The sequence below is a fragment of the Pristis pectinata genome, chromosome 17 (genome assembly GCF_009764475.1).
Source record: "Pristis pectinata isolate sPriPec2 chromosome 17, sPriPec2.1.pri, whole genome shotgun sequence".
Taxonomy (NCBI): Eukaryota; Metazoa; Chordata; class Chondrichthyes; order Rhinopristiformes; family Pristidae; genus Pristis; species Pristis pectinata.
This window is the reverse complement of record NC_067421.1, coordinates 26638146-26660256: the sequence shown is the minus strand read 5'-3', so window position 1 is coordinate 26660256 and position 22111 is coordinate 26638146. Positions and strand designations below refer to the sequence as shown.

Sequence of the window (22111 nt, the reverse complement as noted above, 5' to 3'; positions counted from 1 at the left end):
TCCTCAAACTCCTAATGAAGTAGAGCCACTAGCATGCCTTCTGCATGATTACATCAATGTGTTGAGCCCAAGATAGATCCTCTGAGATGTTGATGCCCAGGAACTTGAAGCTGCTCACCCTTTCCACCGCTGACCCCTCAACGAGGACTGGTGTGTGTTCTCCCGACTTCCCCTTCCTGAAGTCCACAATCAATTCCTTGGTCTTGCTGACATTTAGTGCAAGGTTGCTGTTGCAAACCACTCAACCAGCCGATCTATCTCATTCCTGTATGCCTCCTTATTGCCATGTGAGATTCTGCCAACAACAGTGGTGTCATTGGCAAATTTATAGATGGCATTTGAGCTGTGCCTAGCCACACAGCCATGAGTGTAGAGAGAGTAGAGCAGTGGGCTAAGCACACATCCTTGAGGTGCACCTATGTTTGTCAGTAAGGAGGAGATGTTACTACCGATCTGCGCTGACTGTGGTCTCCCGATAAGGAAGTCAAGGATCCGATTGCAGAGGGAGGTACAGAGGCCCAGGTTTTGAAGCTCGTTGATTAGTACTGAGGGGATGATGGTGTTGAACGTCGAGGTGTAATCGATAAACAGCAGCCTGACGTATGTTTTGCTGTTGTCTAGGTGCTCCAAAGCCCAGTGGAAAGCCAGTGAGATTGCAGCTGCTGTAGACCTGTTGTGGCGGTAGGCAAATTGCAGTGAGTCCAGGTTCTTGCCAGTTTCCCAAAGGCAGAAGCTAGACAGGTGCCCCACCTATCACCCAAGGGTGAAGATGGCAAATTCATGAGGCAGAAAAAGGGGGAATTATCCTAAAAAATGAGTGAGTTCACTGCTAACAACAAACACCAAGGAAGTGGCCACATTATTACTGAACCTCATGTTTTCATAATGGTATCCAAATGGAGGAATAAAATAAGGCTTACAGTAATGCCACATTGTACAAAAAAGATGATACAGAGAAAGAATAAAATTAAGTTAGGAATCTACACATGATAACGGTCACAAAATATTATTTAATTTTTAGAAATGCAAGCTCTAAAATTGCAGGCTTGAATTATGCATTAAACAAATAATGCATGCAAGATGTAATAATTAGCTAGATTTGAAGGCATGTGCAATAACTTAAAGCTATGAAAATGCTTCAAGGTACACACAGATCTCTGGACTACAAATATTACCGCTGTTTTTATTATAATAAAGTAAATCAATAAAATGTAAGTGGGAGGATGATTTATTGTAAGAAACAGAGGGATTGATTAAATGAGGAAGAAACGGTATTAGATTTGGTTTGAGGAATAACTTCTTCCTACTTGAGTAAGTTTTACACAGCACTAAAGATGTTGGTTCAGTTTCAATACAGGAAGACTGCTGTGAAACTTGGGAGATCTAAATGTGAGGCAAATGATGTGGGATGTGGGAGTGGGAAGAGTGGTGTAGTAGCTGATAATGGTCATGATAGTTTTTAGTTACTGGGTTAATAATCTAGAGGGATTGCCTATTACACAGAGAACCAGTTCAAATCTTAGTGGTACATCCAAAAAGAACCAAAATTGGAATATTTTAAAATTACTTTGGTTAATCCAAGATCCTTGGAATGATGTGGGATACGTCCTCTCCCTCATCCAACATTACCCCTCCCCCAGGTCAATCCTGCTTTGAGTCAGGTTGGTTTATAATCCATGTGATACTGCACAGGGCAGCAAGCCTTTGGACATCGACCTGTTGGGTATCCAGACAAAATGACTCACCAACTAGCCACCCAGGAGTTAAAACCAATCCCTCAACACATCAGCTGATTGACCATCTGAGTCTGAGTCTTTCTCACACTAATTATATTTTCTATTGTTTCAGATTTCCAACAATGGGAGTTCATTACTTTTTATTGTTATCCGAAAGTATTTTAGTAATCTCATTACTCTCTAAATTTTATATTATTATGATTTCTCAAGGTACTGGTATATCTTCAGGGCTCAGTGAAAGACGAAGTTCTGGCCCAATAGACTGTACTGAAAGCTTACAGAGGGATATTGATAGGATGCAGAGCTGGGCTGAGAAGTGGCAGATGGAGTTCAATCTGGAGAAGTATAAGGTGGTATACTTTGGAAGGACTAACTCCAAGGCGGACTACAAGGTTAATGGCAGGATTCTGGGGAGTGTGGAGGAGCAGAGGGATCTGGGGGTTCATATCCACAGATCACTGAAAGTTGCCTCACAGGTGGATAAGGTAGTTAAGAAAGCTTACGGGATGTTAGCTTTCATAAGTCGTGGAATCGAGTTTAAGAGCCGCGAGGTAACGATGCAGCTCTACAAAACTCTGGTTAGACCAAACTTTGGAGTACTGTGTCCAATTCTGGTCACCTCATTGTAGGAAGGATGTGGAAGCATTGGAAAGGGTGCAGGGGAGATTTACCAGGATGCTGCCTGGATTAGAGAGTATGGGTTAGGAGGAGAGACTACAGGAGCTAGGGCTTTACTCTTTGGAGAGAAGGAGGATGAGGGGAGACATGATAGAGGCATACAAAATATTAAGAGGAATAGATAGAGTGGACAGCCAGCGCCTTTTTCCCAGGGCACCAATGCTCAATACAAGAGGGCATGGCTTTAAGATAATGGGTGGGAAGTTCGAGGGAGATATCAGAGGGAGGTTTTTCACCCAGAGAGTGGTTGGTGAATGGAATGCGCTGCCTGGGGTGGTGATGGAGGCTGATACGTTGGTCAAGTTCAAGAGATTGTTAGATAAGCATATGAAGGAATTTAAAATAGAGGGATACGTGGGAGGAAGGGGTTAGATAGTCTTAGGCGTGGCTTAAAGGTCAGCACAACATGGTGGGCCGAAGGGCCTGTATTGTGCTGTATTGTTCTATGGTTCTATGAATTTGGGAATAAACACAGGATATGGTACTAGGATACATAAACCCACAATATTTAAAAAAAACATTCAACTCTGAAGCAGATTTCCAGTGCACACAGCCAGATTAGTACATTGTGTGCCAGTCTAGAGAAAAGTAACCAAAGGTATCAGAAGCGTAACTTAGCAACCACAGTAAGGCAGTTCTATGTGGATAAATGGCTGCCTATTAAACGGTTTCATTACTTGCATCAAATAATATTCTGTTTTCAGTGTAATTAACTTCTTGATCTGTTTGACTTCTAAAGGAAGCCTTTGTTTTGGATTAAAGCCCATTAGAATTATTTCCATTCGTTACTTTCTCTTAAGAGTGTTATTAGTATTTTGACAAAACATTAAGAAGAAATGTCTATTGTGAGTTATTTATGCTGATAATTAAGTTCATGTGGAGGTAACAGGCTTCACTACAGGATACTTGTGAAGTTGCATGGTTTAATGTCAACTACCCAGCTGGTGAGGTGTGATCACTTTTGCAATTGTGAAAACTCACAAGGATTTCCATCCCTATGTTCAAGTGCTTGTCCTTTCACCATAGCAGCTAGTCAGACATACGAGAACACAGGTATAATTGAGCCATACCTTATTTTGTTAAGGTCAATCTTACAAGGATCCAGTTCGATATATTTCTTCTCATCAAAAATACGGTTAACAACTTGCCTCAGCACCTCATGTAAATATGGCATTCCCACCAACTGCAAGAAATGAAAGCCACCATTTAAGTCAGTGTACATGCAATCATTTTATAACTTTTACGTGACTTGCTGAAAGGTGAAGAAACATCCATTGAAAGAACTTCTCCCTCTTAGAGAATAAAATACACAATCCTTTTTTGCAGTATTATTAAAGATTTATTTTATCACTACAATGATCTTGTTGCACAACAGTTGCACAGTAGATCTCATGCTAAACCTGTTGCATTTCTTCCTAATTTTCTACAGCAGAATTTACCAATAACTTTAATTATTTAGATAATTAAGTGCAATTTCCTGATTCACCATCACATTCATTTTATATTGTTAATTATAGAACTCAGTTAGATTACAATGACTAATGTACTTCTTGATAATAATTAAGATAGAGCTACTAAGCACAAAACATTTGGCCGGATACTAACAGTAGAATCTAACCAAATGCAATGAAAAATAATGGAGTATTTATCCTCAAGAAATACCTAAAATATATAAGTTCCTGACAGAAGATGAGATTTTGGATGCAATTTAAGTACGAATGTCTCTTAACCTGTTGTACCCTGCAATTTGAACTTTCCTGATGTAATGCGTGGTCAGAACTTTGGCAGCCCTTCACAGTTTTATTTTTAATCTACTAGGTCAATCTGCAAATCTTCATCACTGCCTTGCCCACTTATAATAGAGAAATGACTCATGCTTTTGATTAAGATGTGCACAGACACACAGGACATCTTCTAAATTAATGCACAATTGACCTATTAAAATTCATTTAAACACATTATCTATCAATTATTTCTTTGATATAGAGAAGCATCCCAATGCCCAGAGGCATAAGCAAATAAAACAAAGGATGTTAAAGCATAAACAGAGGTATATGTTTGGCTGTATAGTTACAACTTATCGAAAGACCAAATCATGAATATAGCATTAGGTTGTTCCGGGCAAAGCATATTCTATTATCGATACCATTGAAGCCATTAGTGATCCAAATCAGTCACCAAAACAGTAGCAGTATGGTTTTCCAAAATAAAAAGGATTGTGATAACAAGTGTTAGGGGGCACTTTACATCAAGTTGGGAGACTCAGTGCCACTGAGTTTCCAAAGGACAAGGATTAGAGCAAGTTACATAATTCGCTGTGTGTATCTTCTCATCACATGCTGGGGAATTCTCCAGACTTACACAAGATGGCTGAAATCTACTTTTGCAGCAACATTAGCCTATGTTTCTTTAAAAAAATACACAAGGAACATAATGGACTGAAAATATTTGATATCTCCGAAGTTGCATCTTTCTGAAACATTTAGGAAGAAAGCGAGGGGCATGTTGTGGCCCATCATTGGCCCTTGTGTAGGAATGGAGCAAGGCCATAAGCAACTGCCTGTTCTACACCCACCCGACCTTCACATCTATTGAACTTGACTGGAAAATTAATTCCGTGGTATAAATTGGCTGCCAATTTGCTATCACAAGTTTCCCGCCATCCTTCTCCCAAGAATAATTTCACCCAAATTAATTGAAGGAAATACTGTTCCTCAGGATCAGGACGCTTGCTGATTTTGCACAGCTGCTGTCATGTCCATCTGTGTCTTCCTCAAATCCTAATGGGCTGGAAAGTGCAGTAAGAATGACAAGAAGGTTATCCACATTCACTGTAGGAATTGAGGACGTCTGACAGGGATTCCAGGAGTACATACGATGCAGTGAAATGCAGAATTCCATGAGATGCTCTCATGATACCCCGCTCCTCCATAGGTTGCACTGTGGCAAACCTTGCCAATAGATTCACCATTAAAATGAATGCAATAGTTCAAACTCACTGTATCTAGCCAATATTTACACTAAAACTATCTGAAAAAGGTAGTTGGTGGAACGATTTGTCTGGTTAATTCCAATAATGAATGAGACTCCCTCATGCTAAATAGTTACATGAACCCCATGTTGGTTAATACAAAAGGATGCTCACTGGTCAGCATGGATGATTTGGGCCGAATGGCCTGTTTCCATGTTGTATGATTCTATGATTTTAAGGTAAGGCTGGTGCATCCAGCCCTCTAATGTCCCTCTTTACGAAGGTAAATAATAAACACAGAACTACCAAACGACAAAATGAGATTTCTGGGGCTTTGACAAAGAACTTTCTATCCTCTCTAACCACAGGCAAGGTCCTGAAGGAATGGAGAGTAGACAACGCTGTCCCTTTGTTTAAGAAGGGAAACAGGGATAATTATAGGCCGATGGGCCTCACATCAGTGGTAGAGAAGCTACTGGAAAGCATTCTTAGAGATAGGATTTATTCACATTTGGAAGAACATGGGCTAATTAAAGACAGTCAGCATGGCTTTGTGCAGGGCAGGTCCTGATGTACAAACTTAATAGCTTTTAGAGGAGATGACCAAGGTGATTGATGAGGGGAGGGCAGTGAATGTTGTCTACATGGACTTTAGTAAGGCATTTGCCAAGGTCCCTCATAGTAGGATGATCAGGAAGATCAAGATGCAAGGGATCCATGGTGACTTGACAGTTTGGAGTCAGAATTGGCTTGCCCATAGAGGACAGAGGGTAGTGTTGGAAGGGTGTTATTCCGGCTGGAGGTCTGTGACCAGTGTTGTTCCACAGGGATCAGTGTTGGGACCTCTGTTGATTGTGATATATATGGCTTGGACAAAAATGTAGATGGGTTGGTTAGTATGTTTGCAGATGACACAAAAATTGGTGGAGCTGCAGACAGTAAAGAAGGTCATGAAAGGATACAGCAGGATATAGATCAGTTACAGTTGTGGGCAGAGAAATAGCATATGGAGTGTGAGGTGTTGCATTTTGGGATGTCAAATGTAAAGGGGAAGTATACCGTTGATGGCAGGACCCTTAGCGAAAGTGATATACAGAGGAATGTTTGGGTCCAAGTCCATAACTCCATGCAAGTGGCAATGCAAGTGGATAGAACGGTACAGAAGGCATATGGCACGCATGCCTTCATTGCCACGGCCATAGAGTATAAGAGTCAGGAAGTCATGATGCAGTTGTATAAAACTTTGGTTAGGCCACACTTGGAGGAACGTGTGGAGTTCTGGTCGCCAGGAAGGATGTGGAGGCTTTGGAGAGGGTGCAGAAGAGGTTTACCAGGATGCTGCCTGGATTAGAGGGTATTAGCTACAAGGAATGATTGGACAAACTTGGATTGTTTTCTCTGGAGCAGTGGAGGTTGAGGGGTGACCTGATAGAAGTTTATAAAATTATGAGAGGCAATAAATAGGATAGACAGACAGAAACTTTTTCCCAGGTACTACAATACTACAGGGCATAGCTTGAAGGTGAGATGCAGAAAGTTTAAAGGGGATGTACAGAGTAAGTTATTTTTTTGGTATTGGTATATTATTGTCACATGTACCGAGGTACAGTGAAAAGCTTGTTTGCATACCGATCGTACAGGTCAATTCATTACACAGTGCAGTTACATTGGGTTAGTACAGAGTGCATTGATGTATGTGACTGCTTTGAGACAGTGGACTGGTCCATGTTCAAAGACTCAGCTGCCAGCCTTGATGAGTATGCCACCACCATCACAGACTTTATCAGCAAGTGTGTGGAGGACTGTGTACCAAAGAGGACAATACAGGTGTTCCCAAACAGGAAACCATGGATGAACCGGGAGATCCACTCCCTACTGAAGTCGAGGACTGCTGCACACAAATCTGGCGATCCTGATCTGTACAAGAAATCCAGATGTGACCTTCGGAAAGCTATCAGGGATGCCAAGAGGCAATACCAACTCAAGAGAGTGGTAGGTGCCTAGAACGCACTACCATGGGTGGTAGTGGAAACAGATACGATAGTGGTGTTCAAGAGGCTTTAGATAGGCACATGAATGTGCAGGGAATGAAGGAATATGGATCACGTGCGGGCAGATAGAATTAATTTAATTTGGCATCGTGTTCGGCACAGACAATGTCGACGGAAGGGCCTGTTCCTGTGCTGTACTGTTCTATGTTCTATGACAAGCCATTCAACCAACAACAGTGGCTGATCCATTCACAAAATGGTACCACACAGTACACTCACTTCCGAAAGGTGCATTCACACCCAGATATTGAAATTCAATTAATTGCCCTTAAAAAGTAAAAGAAATAAACCCATTCAGACCATCAACTATTTAACATAAAAACTGTACCAATTGTAAATACACACTCTGGCTGCACTGCTCTGGGCTGACACAAGCAAGTGCATTCATGCTATGCCCATCCCTCATTGGATCTTTGGAGCTTTTGAACTACCTTCCTTATCTTGATGATAACCCTGTTTCTCTTTCCATAGATGCTGCCCAGCCTGCTGAGTGATTCCAACATTTTTTGTTGTTATTCCATGTAGACCTTGATCGCTGCCTCTCAGTGAAGGCAGACATTGATGAAATTCACCACCTCCTTCAAAATCCTCCAAGTTCATTGGCAGGATAGGCAATCCAACAGTAGCATATATTTCCAGATCAATATCCTTGCAGTGGGACCTAATTACAGCCACTTTGCTCTGAAAGGCAGGTGATGCTGTTTCCATGGTCAACACTCTGAGTCCTTTCCTGGCAAGAGATTACCAGATAGACAGGAGAAATGAATCAAGGATGTTCTCAAAGCCTCCTTGAAATAATACAGCAACCACACCAACAGGAATCCCTGGCCCGTGATAATTCAAAATGGGGAAGGACATTCAGGATACCATTGACCCCTTTGAGTCCCTTTGCCAGAAGCACACAGCAGCCCAGTGTTAACAGCAGAAGGAATGTAGCACCTCCCAACCTACTCATCTACCTGTCTTGCCAAGCACCTCCTTCCCCACCTGTGGCAGTGTCTGCAGGTACCTCAACGGTCTCATCAGTCACCTAAGAACCCAGAGAACTGGCTTTTAAGCAACTCATCCTAGAGCAGGAGGGGCTGCCAGAAGATTTAGAGCATTAAATGCTGACAGAGATCTATTCATATCAATAAGAAAAGAAGTAGTTATTTGTTCAAGAAGAGTGAACAATTAATTTTTGGGATATCTTATGATTTGTTGATTTTTTAAAAAATTATCAGCTTGTGGTCAATAACTGTAGAAAAAGGGTTATTTAGGAGGGCAATTCCATTAGTGTTTGGCACTCACTACTTCGATCAAGCATTGTTACAGTTCCTGCAACAGTTTGCAAGCTCAGTGTGGAAACAATAAAGAATTTTGTGAAAGTAAGGCTGCTTACCTTCATAAACTGCTCCATCGCCTTGGAGGCCAAGGAATTTGATCTGAAAAGTGTGTTTGGATCCGCTGCAATAAAAAATAAAGAAAGGCTAATGATTGAATAATTCTTATTAGTGAAGCTAAACACAATTCTAGAAATGTACAGCAACCTGCATTTTACTTGTTCCTGAACTGAAGTGAACATTTCTTTGTAATGCTTTGCCTGTGAAACATATTGAGTGGGTATGGATGTAATAACGTACAATATAAATTGGTGCCACAATTCCCACTTGGCTGCATAAGAAAAGAAAACATCTCAGCATTCTGCACCATTTTCATCTTGAGATATGTAATTACTAATTAATAATGAATTATGCCAAACACCTCCACATTCATAATTATAAGAACTCTTAATTCAAAACGGTTGTTAGCTCTGCCAGTTCGATTAAACTCTTCTCTCAAATGCAGCAGAAGGAGGTTGGGATGACATTTAGGTGCGTGGCTAAGGAGAGACTTAAGCCTGAATGATAATCTGGACAACAAGGATATTTCAACAGCTTCAGTCCAGCTCTAAGTAATTATCTCACTGTATGAACCTGCTCAGAATTTCCTGTACATCAGCCTGGGACCTCTTGGGATGAGAACGGTGATGAATTTAATGAGATGTGAACGAGGAGAGTCCACACCTGAAAAGGGCTAATTTGAATGGCCTTCATTTCTGCCCCTGACCTCACTTAAGTGCCACCAGTCAGCTCCTTGCCTAGTTTCAGCAGTAATCAAGGACTGGCCAATGTGGATGGATGAATTTCAGACAACCCAGAGGCAGAGAGGTGTTCTGGTGAGGACGGCAGTACATGGAAGCAGGAGAGAGGTTGATGCAAGCAGCATGGGGCTGAGGAGGCCTGTTCTTTTCATAAGTTCTACTGAGCCTCACATAAGAAAAACCCACTTGCCATCTTCAGTGATCCCACTGTTCTGTGGAGTTCTTCACTTTTAGCCACTGAGGACCATCTGCTCAAAAGCTGATTAAAATTTCATTGGGTTCTGTGTATGCCATGGCATCCCCCATTCATCACCATGGCCACCAAAACCCAGCAGTGTTAAAATCAGAGATCAGTAGGAAATAGAACATCTCCATTGCTGATGACCCCTGCTCTTTCCCCAGTTGTCAGTGAATTTAAATATTCCTGCAAATTTCTCCTCAACCACAGAAGCATGTGACTTGACAAATTATTTAACATTTTAAAAATATAAGAATTCTGGAAAAACCATTCTAGAAAGAAGTTGACGAATATTTTATCATTTTAAAATCCATATATTATTTTAAAATCCATGAAATTTTGAAGAAATTATTCTGAAGGACTGAGGACCCATATGTAAATAGTTTTTAAGTCCCAAGAAAGCTGCTCAGAAGAAATTATCACTTATACATTATTGAAATCTCAGTTGCACCTCATTTCAACAAGGCATAAGCATCTTTAGTTGGTTTGTAGGGAGAATGGTGAGTAAAATGTTGAAGTTTACATCTACTCAGATTCTGCACTGATTATTCTGGCAGGGATTTCAATATTGGCACCATGGAGGAACAAGTTATCATTGATGGCACCCACTGGATTTTTGTGGAAATGGCAAAGGTTTCAGATAATGTTACAGACTAATGACAGTAATGTTGATAACTTTATTGCTAGAATCACAGATTCTATCCCAATGGAGCTTGAGGCAACAATGACTCTTTGACACATGGACCTAGATCACACCTGAGCAATCCAAGGGGACCAACAGCACGAACACAGAAAATTGGTCCATAATGCTCAATGGAACAGTACCGATAACCTGCTGGCACCAAGTACAGCTCCAGGGAGAGGTTGCTGGTCACAGGAAATCACTAACAACTAAATCAGACATCAAACAAACAGTCGGGAGTCTCCAGTGGGGAAAGGGACAATCACCATGATAGAAGATGCCAGTCCCAGTTCCAATGTTGAACTCAGAGGAGGATTCATGCTCCTCCACAAAGCAAGTAAACAATATTGCACTTGCTTCTTGGTCCCTTTAAGAAATTCTTTGTTTAGTTTCTGAGTGCTAACGAAACTGGCCCCAGCAAGCATTCATAGATAATTAGGTGTCAGGTTCATTGTCGACAACATATCAGGGTCCTAACATCTGATGCTGCTTGTGTTCCCACACAGAATAAGTGTACACTAGCAACAAGTATCCACGTAAACCTCTAACATACACACAAAATTTTGACAGTTAATGAGTCTCACTCTCAAATAGGTACAGGAAGCTGAAATTCTATTAAGGTTAATCCAGGACAAACACTTGCATTCTGTGACAGCAAAACTTTTGTAATGTGCAGGATTTGTGCCGTTATTATTTTTGCTGTCGTTTAGCAAAATGTTAAGAGAATGATGATAAGTAGTGTACAGGTGAGGTCTCATCAGTCATGGAGAGTGCAATATGCTCTTCTGCATGTATTTGCAAAGCCTAGATTGGCAGGAGAAAATCAGAAACTCCATCAACATTTTGTTATGTAGCTTGCAGCAAACTTGATTCCATGTTTAGTCATGACTGGATCACACATTATAAACTAAGACACAGCCACACAGTGCTTCACAACCAATGAATTACTTTTAAAGGAAAGTACCTGTTGCACAGGCAAGTATGGCAGTGATTTGCATAAAGCAGAGCCCTAGCCTCTGCAAAGGTGGTGAATGAGCAATTAACTTGTAGTCGGCAGTGTAGGATTAGGATAGAGGAACAACAAAAGCCACAAACTTCAGTGCTGGCCTCTTTTGCAACTCGTCTAATGGATTTCCTTTGTAATTTACCTGAGAGACTAATAGAATGAGAGGAAACTAGGACTAGAGCTGGTGCCCAAATTTCTGAGATGACCTCATAGGAAGGAGCTTTCAATTCCTCTTCAACATCCGTCCACATAAGGAATGCACCTTGTATATTGTAGGTTCATTGCAATGATTATTCTTTGAGATCCAGTGTATGATCCTGCCTGTTGAATCTTGAATGGTTATGTGCAGGGTTTGGATTAGCCAGTTGATTTCATCTTATGAGACAACAGTAACATCCATGCCGATACCACCTGCTGCTCAGCATGTCTCAAGTTGCCCAAAGGGTAGTGAAGATATGCCTCAGTGTGGTATTAAAGGTATTCAGGAGAGGCCCAGGGTCCTTATAACAATAATCTGAACATTCACGAGAGGTACTCTAACGAGACTTAGCCAGAGTTTTGATGAAAAGTCATCAACCTGAAATATTAATTCTATTTCCCCATCTCCAGGCATGGCCAGAACTGCCGAGTATTTCCAGAAATGGCTGGAAGCACTCAGCACTTTCTGCTCTTATCACATTGTTGTCATTAATGCCACCTGTTTCAATGCCTCAAAGTGTTCCACCCACTGAAGTGGAGCAAGTAGCTGGTAAAAATGCATTGGACACATTCGAAAGGATACATCAACTTTCTGGTGAACTTGGGGGTTTGAATATAAATCACGCCAATCAGAACATCAGTACCCCAGCAGCCAAGGTCAGAACCAATTTCACCTTGTGCCTTTAACAACCATGAACTCTGGAACAATATAAACTGATAACCCCAAGTATTTTTGTTCCATCGGCAGGGAATGGGGTTCATCCAGTACTTTATGGTCACGTTTTCCTTTATTAATATCAGACAAAGACCCTTCACTTTATTCAAAGGCTCTCACAAGTGCAATTCCTTGGTCTGTTTCCATAGTAATTGTAACCTAATCACTGCTAATTAATGAAATACTCAATTAGTCACAGAGGCTTTGTCTGTTCTAATGTTTTGTTTTCCCACACAAAGTACTGCATATTGCCTCTCAGCTTGTTGCATGACAATGGCTGCCACAGTGTTACATGGCGGCATTACTTTGTCTCCATAACATTTAGCTAGCTGTCTGTTTCTCAGCAGATAACAGTTCAATCAGTCAACCAATACGCTGCTTACAATTTGAAGCAAATCCCCACTGGGACTCATTAATATATTAATGACAAGCAAGGAGTCCTCTGTTAAAATAAACCACACAGAATAACTTAGCAAAATAACTTAGCATCAAATCATGGTAAGATTTGCAGTTAACATTTTTCTAACTTCAGATTAGCTCTGTCCTAAAATTTTTCTCTTCCTATTGTCATTAACACTATTACAGTTTTTAATTTGTAGTTTTAATTCAAAAGGAGGCTGCTACAGTTAAATGCAGTTTGTCCCCACATATTTTGACATTTTATGAAGGGATCTTCCTCTTTGTATGATGATAAGACTGACTGCCAGTCAATTCTCTATATGGGTCACTATCCATTAAAAAGATAGGAGGAAAAAAATACCTTGTACTGATGACAGATCCCAAAATACCTCAATGTAAGTTTACAGCTATTATCAATGAGTAAAAATGTAGTCCGTCCTTTGTGGATTCTTGACTAAGAGATGTAATTAATTCCAATTAACTGAATGCCTAGTAATTGGTTTTAAATTTTCAATATTTCTTTGTTTACATGCTAAACACACAGTGTTTCTATCCCTTTTATGTGAAGAGGGATAGGTATTAGTTATCCATTGAGTCAAACTGCCTCATTTATGCCCTCAGCAAACTTGGCAATGACATAGAACTATGCATGTGCAAAATTTGCAGAGATTACAGGGATGTTATGACATGGAAAAAATCTATCCAGATCATGTTAGTTTTTCAAAATCAGAGATGGCTGGAAGCACTCAGCAGCTCAGGTAAAATCCAGGCAGGCAGAAACAGAGCTAATGTTTTAGATTGATGATCTTTTGTCAGAACTAGGGACACTCTGGCATAAATAAGCTTTAAGATATTGTAAAATGGAGTGGGGAGGAGAGATGATGTGAAAGTCTGTGGTAAGGTGGAATGCAGAAGTGGGTATTGGTGGAGGGGAAAACCAAAGTGAATGGTTCCTTCAACAAGTTGAAATGGTTGGGTGGGAAGATGTGTTTAGTGGTGGAATCACAGTGGAGGTGGCAGAAATTATGAAGGATGGTTTGATACATGCAGACCTGTGGAGATGGGGTGGGGGCATCAGGTGGGGCTGGCCTGATTCTGGGACAGAGAAAGAGCAAGAGCAGAAGTGTAGGAAATGGAAAGAACTGTGCCGATGTCTTTTCTCAACATGGACAGCAGGAAAATTTCAGGTACCTGCCCTGTACTTGTATCTCTCCCTTTCAACAATTATTTAACCTCTCCTTAAACATTGGCTCCCTTACTCAATCATTAACTCAAGTTGTATATTCCAAAGTTAGTTGGACACACAACAGACTGCAGGTGCTGGAACCTGGAGCGAAAAATAAACTGTTGGAAGGACTCAGCAAGTCAAGCAGCATCTGTAGAGGCAATGTGATAATCGACGTTTTGGGTCGAGACCCTGCACCAGGACCAAGAGTTTGTTAATGGCTGAACCCAAAACTGTAACCCAAGGCCAAATGCCACATGTGCAAGCTGTATATATTTGCTACCCACCAACCTTCCTGGAAGGCCATATGATTTACATGCTGCAGGTCATTGCTTCTCAGGAGAATGCATCACTGTCCAGGGTTTCTCCAGCTGCAGTAACCAGCCTGTGATTTTCTCCCTTCCCATTTCAAAAGAGGAAATCTCAGTCTGACAATCACACAACAGGTGAACCATTATTATTACTGAACAGCAAAAAAAGTACTGATGTAAACAGACATATCATATCATATTTCTAAATATAATTGTATAACCCTGCAAAACAAATGTTCTTTCACCTGAATTCCAAGGGCAACTGATTTGTAACCAAAGATTAGTCTTCTGGCTACCTTCCTTAAGCACAGAAGCAAAGCACACCTTGGCCTGTTGGATCACTTATAATAGCAATTATATTGAGCCAAAGGTGGATTTTCTAAATGAAAGGATACTGAGGTTTTGAGAAAACAGCATTTGTCACATTGATCCTCTCCTTAGGCTGCATATGACTATAATTGCAAAGCAGATATCACAAAAGATTTGGAAGGGAGAATTCATAGTACGATTAACTTTTCCATTTATTTTAAGAATGAAACAGAATTCTAGGCATTTATTTCTTTAACTATTTTAAACAAACTAAATATAAAAATACAAGGCATTTTGACAGGATTTTCAATCTCAAAAGTGACTGCAAATTATATTTAAGTTGTTTGAAATCTCTTGGTTATGGTTACATTATGCAACAGGGAATCTATCAGTCAGATATGAAGCATGACTGTGCCTTCAATCTGACTGACAAGGCTACCGCCACTGACAAACAAATTGAAGGAGAACATTGCCTGCCATAAGGCATGTTGCATGCTTTTACATTTATGCATTGCGATCAATTAATCTTTGTGTACAAATCAGTTGTCCTTGGAATTCAAGTGCAGACACTCATAGCTAAAAGCAAGGTATTTCTATTGAATATTTGCCTCTCAGAAGTACACAAGGCTGTTCTGGCACTGCACTCTCAGGACCAATTAGGCACTGATCTATAATCTGAAAGAGCCTTCAGCCATCATCCTTCTTCCATCAATTTTAGTTCTTCTACAGGGAGGGGGCATCTAGTAGCGTAAAATATGAAGAAAAGTAAGAGAAGCAGGAGGAGCCTACTCTGGGGTTCAGATCCTGTGCCTCAAATCCACTTCCCCACTCTGTCCTCATTTTCTCCAAATCTCCATAAGTCTCTTATTCTCACCTTGAGTACTCCGAGCGTTCAGTCCTCTAAAGTAGAGAATTCCAAAATTTTACAACCCTCTGCATAAAGGAACTTCTTCTTGTCTCAATTCTAAATAGACAACACCTAATCCTGGTGTTATGCCCAAGTTCTGTAGGTGAGTGATTTATCTCTTGTTACGGACTCAGTGAAAGTCCCCTTAAGATAGAGAGTGTGTGTGTATGTGTGTGTGGGGCGTGCTTACGTCAATAGAAGATAAAGGACGTAATGACGTGGTTGAAGAAGAAGAAGGAGAGAGAGAGAGAAGGGAGAGAGACACCAGCCTGCTTGTTTTCTCTATCGATGGATGAGAAACAATAACTGTGTTTGCCACTGAAATCCATGTATGGAAGTTGGAAGTAATCCGGTGGAGTTCACTTTGTTGCTGACCTGTAGAAGGAAACAGGTATTTGTGTGTGGACGACCACGGTTCGGATGCTTTTCGGGGTGAGGAAGTCACTACCGAGTAAACACTGAAGTGTCGTTTGGGTTCCATCGTGGAACATTTGGATTTCATATGTACTCTCTCTATGTTTTTCTACATCTACATCTTATCTTCAGACAACGGTGGTTGTTGAAGAAGCCCTTGCTCATGTTTCACCTTATGGCTTGCGGAACTGAACTTTAAGAACCATTCAGGAACTGGGAGTTTTGGACTTTGTCACACACACACACGAAGAGTTTAGTTTTGGGGTTAACGTTCGAGGTTTAACATTTTTGAATTCTAACATACTAACATTTTTACTTTTATTTTACGTATTATCATAAGTAGTGATTAATAAAATAGTTTTTAACACTGAATCATGCTCAGTGTGTTTCTTTTGTTGCTGGTTTGTGACACTCTGCATATTTTTAATCAAGTTCCCTGTGTGGCACATGTTCATCGATGGACCAGATAACCATTGGTGCCAACTCTGCGGATTCACTTTCCTCACCCTATGCTCAGGAGTGCTCTCCTCTCCCTATTCCCTGTGTTTCTACTTTTCCTCTCCCTGCTTTGGTGTGTCTGTATGTGGCTGCAACTACCTTATTCTGTCTCTTTTTCTTCCTTTGAGGGTGTCCTGATACAAATCTTGACAGAGCTCAAGTAAATGCAGTAAATGCCAGGCAGTCAGAGGGAGAAAACAGATTCATGTTTCAGAGCAACAGCCTTCCATCTCCACAAACTGACAGGTTGAAAATTCCACCGTTTTCTTCCAGTGGTTAGTTCGTGATGCCTAATTTTCACCCATGTACCCCTCTCTTTGTTTCTCAATGTTTCAATCACCATCTGTCTGGACAGCCCTCCCTCCCTCAAGCATCGCGTTTTCCTTGGAGGTGTTTGGTTGGTCTTAAATATGAAAAAAAACTAAAAAAAAACTAAAACCTATTTAATGGCAATTTAGTCAACGATCACATAGAAGCTAAAGGACACTCGACCAAAGTGAATGTTACTGCAATTGCCTCCTTCCAAGGTATCTTATGGAAGGGATGAGGGGAATGGGTGGGAGGAAGGGGAGAGGAAATCAGGTTAACAAAGAGCTGCTTTATTAATTTTCACCAAATTCCCATCTGCATGGATGCACCATTATCCTTTCTAGTTAATGTGGAGGGCAAATTGAACCCTAATGATTGATTATGTCTCACCTCAGATGCTCACCCCACACCCACGTACACAAGATCTCAATGTGAAAGGCCAGACCATAATGGCTGGTAGCGTTTATCAAACAACCTGTTCCTTCTCCTGTCCGTGCTCAGAATTCTTGAGAAGTAATTTAAACGTTTACAGACTCCATGGTCTTCAGTGTGCGGATGCAGGAGAAGATACAGTTTCCAAGGCAACAAGGTAAATCTGAGAGCTTTGATGGCATTTCATCAAAAAATGCGAAGTTCGTATCAAATTTCAAGTTGAATTCTAATTATTAGTGGGATGGCTATTCCTCCGAATATGATCCAACAGTAAAACACTGCAGATGCTGGAAATCTGAAATAAAAGCAGAAAAGACTGGAGCCACTCAGGTCAAACAGCCTCTGTGGAGATGGATATAATGTTCCAGATCAATGGCCTTTCATCAGAAATGAGAAGATAAGGAAACAGAACGTGTGTTATACCTAGTCACACTCTTCCAGACCAAGCTTTCGTTATTCCCTAATTCTTTACAACTTTTTTTCGATCACTCTTTCACCTATTTGATATTTTATTCTGTCCTGCTTTGCCCCAGTCACAAACCTTCCCTTTTCTTCCCTCTCTTCTCTCCTTCCCTTTTTCTGCACCTTTAAAATTTGTTTTACCTCTAATTTTTTTTCCTTCCTGTTGAAAGGTGATCAATGTTAAAAGGGGCGAAGTAGCCTGATGTTAATAAAAGCTTGCAATTAAACTGTCACATCTGACTCCCAGCATATATCTTCTTCATTGCTGAGCAAATTCAGCATTTGTAGATAGATACAAGCTGCATCACCGGAGATCCAAATTAAGTACAAAAGGTTTTCATTAGTTGTCATCTAATTTACACATAACTCACTTATGACCCAGTTTTAGTTCTTCCAGTACATCAAGCTGACTTCTTCATTTTGACAAAGACTTGAGTCCAGAGAATCCTCATACATTTAGTTGTAAATCTTTCAGCCGAGTATTTTGTGGGCACCTGACAGATCTGATGGGATCCCTGTAATTAGATCCCCTTTCAGGAATCTGTGCTTCAGTTCAATATTCTGTTGGTGCAAACTGCAGCTGGATGAAATACAGCAACCAACCCTACTCCCACCTTCCGTAACCCTGCAGAGAACAGCTCTTCAGGAATACATCCAAGGCACTTGTAAATGTGTTGAGGCTTTCTGTTTCAACTACTCTTTCATGCAGTTAGTTCCAGATGCCTCCGATCCTCTGGTGGAAACATTTTTTTTTAATCATGCCTCCTCTAATCCTTTTACCAATAACACTAAATCAATGTCCCTGGGTTTTTGATCCCCATGTTAAGGTACTTCATACTTACTCAATCCAGGCCCCTCATAATTTGTACACCTCAAATTTCCTCTCAGCCTTCTCTGTTCCAAAGCAAAGCAATGCTAGCCAATCCCATCTTTCCTCATGGCTACAATATTCAGTCACAGCAATCTCTTTGCAAATCTCCTCTGCAAATTCTCTAGTACAATTACATCTTTCCTCTCATGTGACAAACAGAAATGTTGTGTTATATTCTATGCCTCAATTTGTCCTCATAATCTACCTCGTTATGGCCTTGCACCTTATTGTCTGCCTGCACTTTCTCTGTAACTGTAACACTTTATTCTGCATTCTGTTATTGTTTTCCCTTGTACTACCTCAATGTACTGATGTGATGAAATAATCTGTATGGCTGGCATTCAAAACAAGGTTTTTCACTGTACCTTGGTACATTGGACAATAATAAACTAATTTACTGATTTAAAGGAAAGTCACCTTGATGTAGTAGAAGAGCTACATTTGGGTTTTAAGTGAGTTACGTAGGAAATTTGATGATAACTGAAGGGAACCTTTTGACCAGTGGTGCCTACCTAATATTTCACACAATGGCGTGACCATCATTTGGGGAGGGCAATCATGGCAAAAGAACATAAGAATCAGAAGTATACATTCATAGAACCCCTCGAGTCTGCTTCACCATTCAATAAGGTCAAGGCCAATCCTTTAGATTGTGGGGGCAGATACATTAGGGACATTTAAGAGACTCTTAGATAGACACATGAGTGATAGAAAAATAGAGGGCTATGTGGGAGGGAAGGGTTAGATAGATCTCAGAGCAGGATAAAATGTCGGCACAACATTGTGGGCCGATGGGCCTGTACTGAGCGGTAGTGTTCTATGTTCTATGTCTATTTTCCTACCTGATCCCAAATCCCTTGATTTCCCTTCATGTCCAAAAATCTATCAACTTCACCCTTGCATCCAAAGCCCTCTGGATGAAAAGTCATTGACCTGAACCATTAACCCTGTGTTTCTCTCTCCACAGATGGTACCTGACCTGTTGTGTATTTCCAAGATTTTCTTTTTTTATTTCAAAATCTAATGAGATGCCCAACCCACTCTCAGCCACAGTCATTAGTGTTACTGCCTTTGGTGGTGATGTTCCATACATTAATTAAGTACAGTTAATTAGCAGTACAGTAAGGATCTTTAACTAATTTAAAGACAAAATACATTTTTATAAGGAAAAGCTATCCTTTTAAATATACACAAATGAAAGATAGACCTGAGGTTTCTGGACTAGTTGAAGGAGGGAGAGAAGATTGGACAGGATACATAAACACTGACTTTATCCACAGACAGGAACTGAACCAAGTTTCTGCCGGGGATTAGGGTCTGAGGAGGGCAGAGGTCACATCAACATTCCTCACCCCACCTGAGGGCTCAATGCATCATGACAAGATGGAGCTCCATGAATTCCCAAGGCTTCAGTTTCCTTTACGTGCAGTTATCTGAGTATTGGAACGATACAAGAATCCACATCACACAAGAAAAAAAACAAAGGCCATTGGCTGGATTTTACAATGAGGGCCAATTGTGAATGTTTTAATGAGGGAGAGGGATGGTAAAGGAGGAAAGCTGTCCCATTAGAAACTTGACATCAGTGACATGATAACATAATTAACATCAAAATACAACCAGTGAATCCTGAAAAATGGCCTTGTATCAATACAGAGGAGGCATCTGTTGTGACTTCTCTCCTTCCCCAAAAAAAGTGACACCTGTTTTTCCTTTAAAACATGAACTGAACTTGTGATTTACAGCTATGATCAGCCAACACAAATAAACAATGGAGAATATACAGCCAAACATACCATTAGGGATTAATCATAGCAAATCAAAGATTTTAAGAATTAAAGCCAGTGGGAATAAGGTATAGCACCAAGAGGATGTTATGCAGCTTTAACTAAATTAGGATGGAGAACAGAAACTTTTCTTGAATGAAATGCCCCTTTATAAAACTGTGGGACACAAATACTTAGGCAAAGTAAAGTGAGTGATGCCAAATCACACTCTGCAGTGGCTGCAAGTTAATCCCTTAGTGCTCTGCAAAGTCTATTAAGTAATTCCACACGAAATAAGCTTTCTTCCAAGAATTATGAGATAAAACACTCAATAAATTTGTATTGGCAAAACACAAACAAAAAGACTAATGGAAGAAGGACTGTAAACTCATTTCTTCTTTGGAATCCATAATGATGGTTTTAAACTCCTGTGAGCATTCCATGATTCAAAATGCTGATTTAGTTCACAAGAACCTTAATAGTCAGCCCTCTCCTGAAAAAAAACTGTTAATAAAGTCAACTGGAAATGTTGGTGTACAACAGTTCATTTCCTTTAGCACAAGCCAAAGATACCAAGAGTTTTGGAAATGTAACCAGAAAACTGAAAATACTGAAAAGATTCAGCTGGCTAGGGTGCAACTGTGGAGGTAAAATGGGTTTCCTCCCCACAGTTACCTCCTGACCTGTTGAGTATCCCTGCAATTTTGTTTTTATTTCAGATTTCCAGCAGGCACAGTCTTTTTGCACTTACAGAAAGATATGTTCCACGCTTCAAACTCTATTGTAATTAACTAGCCTCTAAATCACAGGGGTTATTAAGTCAACGTATACTCCCACTACAAGTTCAGCATTAGCATAAAGCAGCTTTTGCTTAAGACCAGCGCTAATTATGTGAGTGTAAAACTGGGCCTGAAGGTCAAAATTGATTCCACAGTGGGAGGTTCATTTCTCTTTGTGAGGTGTCCTGATTCTGCATTCATGTTGTGCTTAGAAAACACTGCTGACGTAAAGCGGGATCTGAGCCATGATCAGCAATATTACCTAATAGAAAGTCCGGATTTGGCCTGATGAATCGAACTGTGACCTACAGTCTACAACTCTGCTGTTAACAAAGACATGATCTTTGGAAGAGGTACCACTGTTTCACTCTATAATGTATCTTTAAGCAAGCAATATGCTGTTTTCTCTGTAACCATTAGTGTACTTATTCTTTTGAAAGGCAGGGGCATGTATTTGCTTCTCAACACCGTCACAGTTTCACAGACACTCACAACATGCACATTGTGTGCTTGTATATAAACCTCTACCTCTTTTGATATTTACCTGTGTCTCAATGCATTCATAAACACATTGCAGCCATTGTCTGGGCCAAGCCTCCTGACAAGTAAAGTCAGTTGGACCTTGGTTTGCATTCAACCAAATTTACACATTTTAAAAATGATTGAAGCACCATCTGCTGCACAACATCCCCAAATTTATGCACATTTTGCCATTACCTTGGTTCAAGTGGGGTAAGAAACTTATGTGTCTGAAGCCACACTTCAAACCTTCAGCGTACAGTGCAGAGTGCAACACTAGAGTGCATTAGAGAAGTGTTGCACTGACAACGTTGCTATTCAGTGAACGAGTCCTCTAAGTCCTGATTGCCTATTCTGCTGCGGTGATGCGGATCGTCAGCAGCAGCCAACTGCACACCACCACAGTCTTTAGCCTCATGTCCCAACATCTCTCACTCTTTGAATTCTATCAAGACAGAAGATCAGCACCGAGTCAATAAGGAGTGCAGAAAAGCAGGCCAGAAGCAGCAACAG

At 40.6% G+C, this 22111-nt stretch overlaps 1 protein-coding gene across 1 annotated transcript in view; it reads right to left on the bottom strand.

Moving 5' to 3' along the window:
* LOC127579416 (rasGAP-activating-like protein 1) overlaps positions 1-22111 on the bottom strand; it is a 166094-nt gene that overhangs the window by 39252 nt on the left and 104731 nt on the right. The window contains exons 12-13 of the mRNA XM_052032211.1: positions 8818-8882; positions 3485-3597 (exon numbers count right to left, since the gene is read on the bottom strand). Of these exons, the coding sequence (XP_051888171.1) occupies positions 3485-3597; positions 8818-8882 (178 nt within the window). The remainder of the gene's footprint in view (positions 1-3484; positions 3598-8817; positions 8883-22111) is intronic.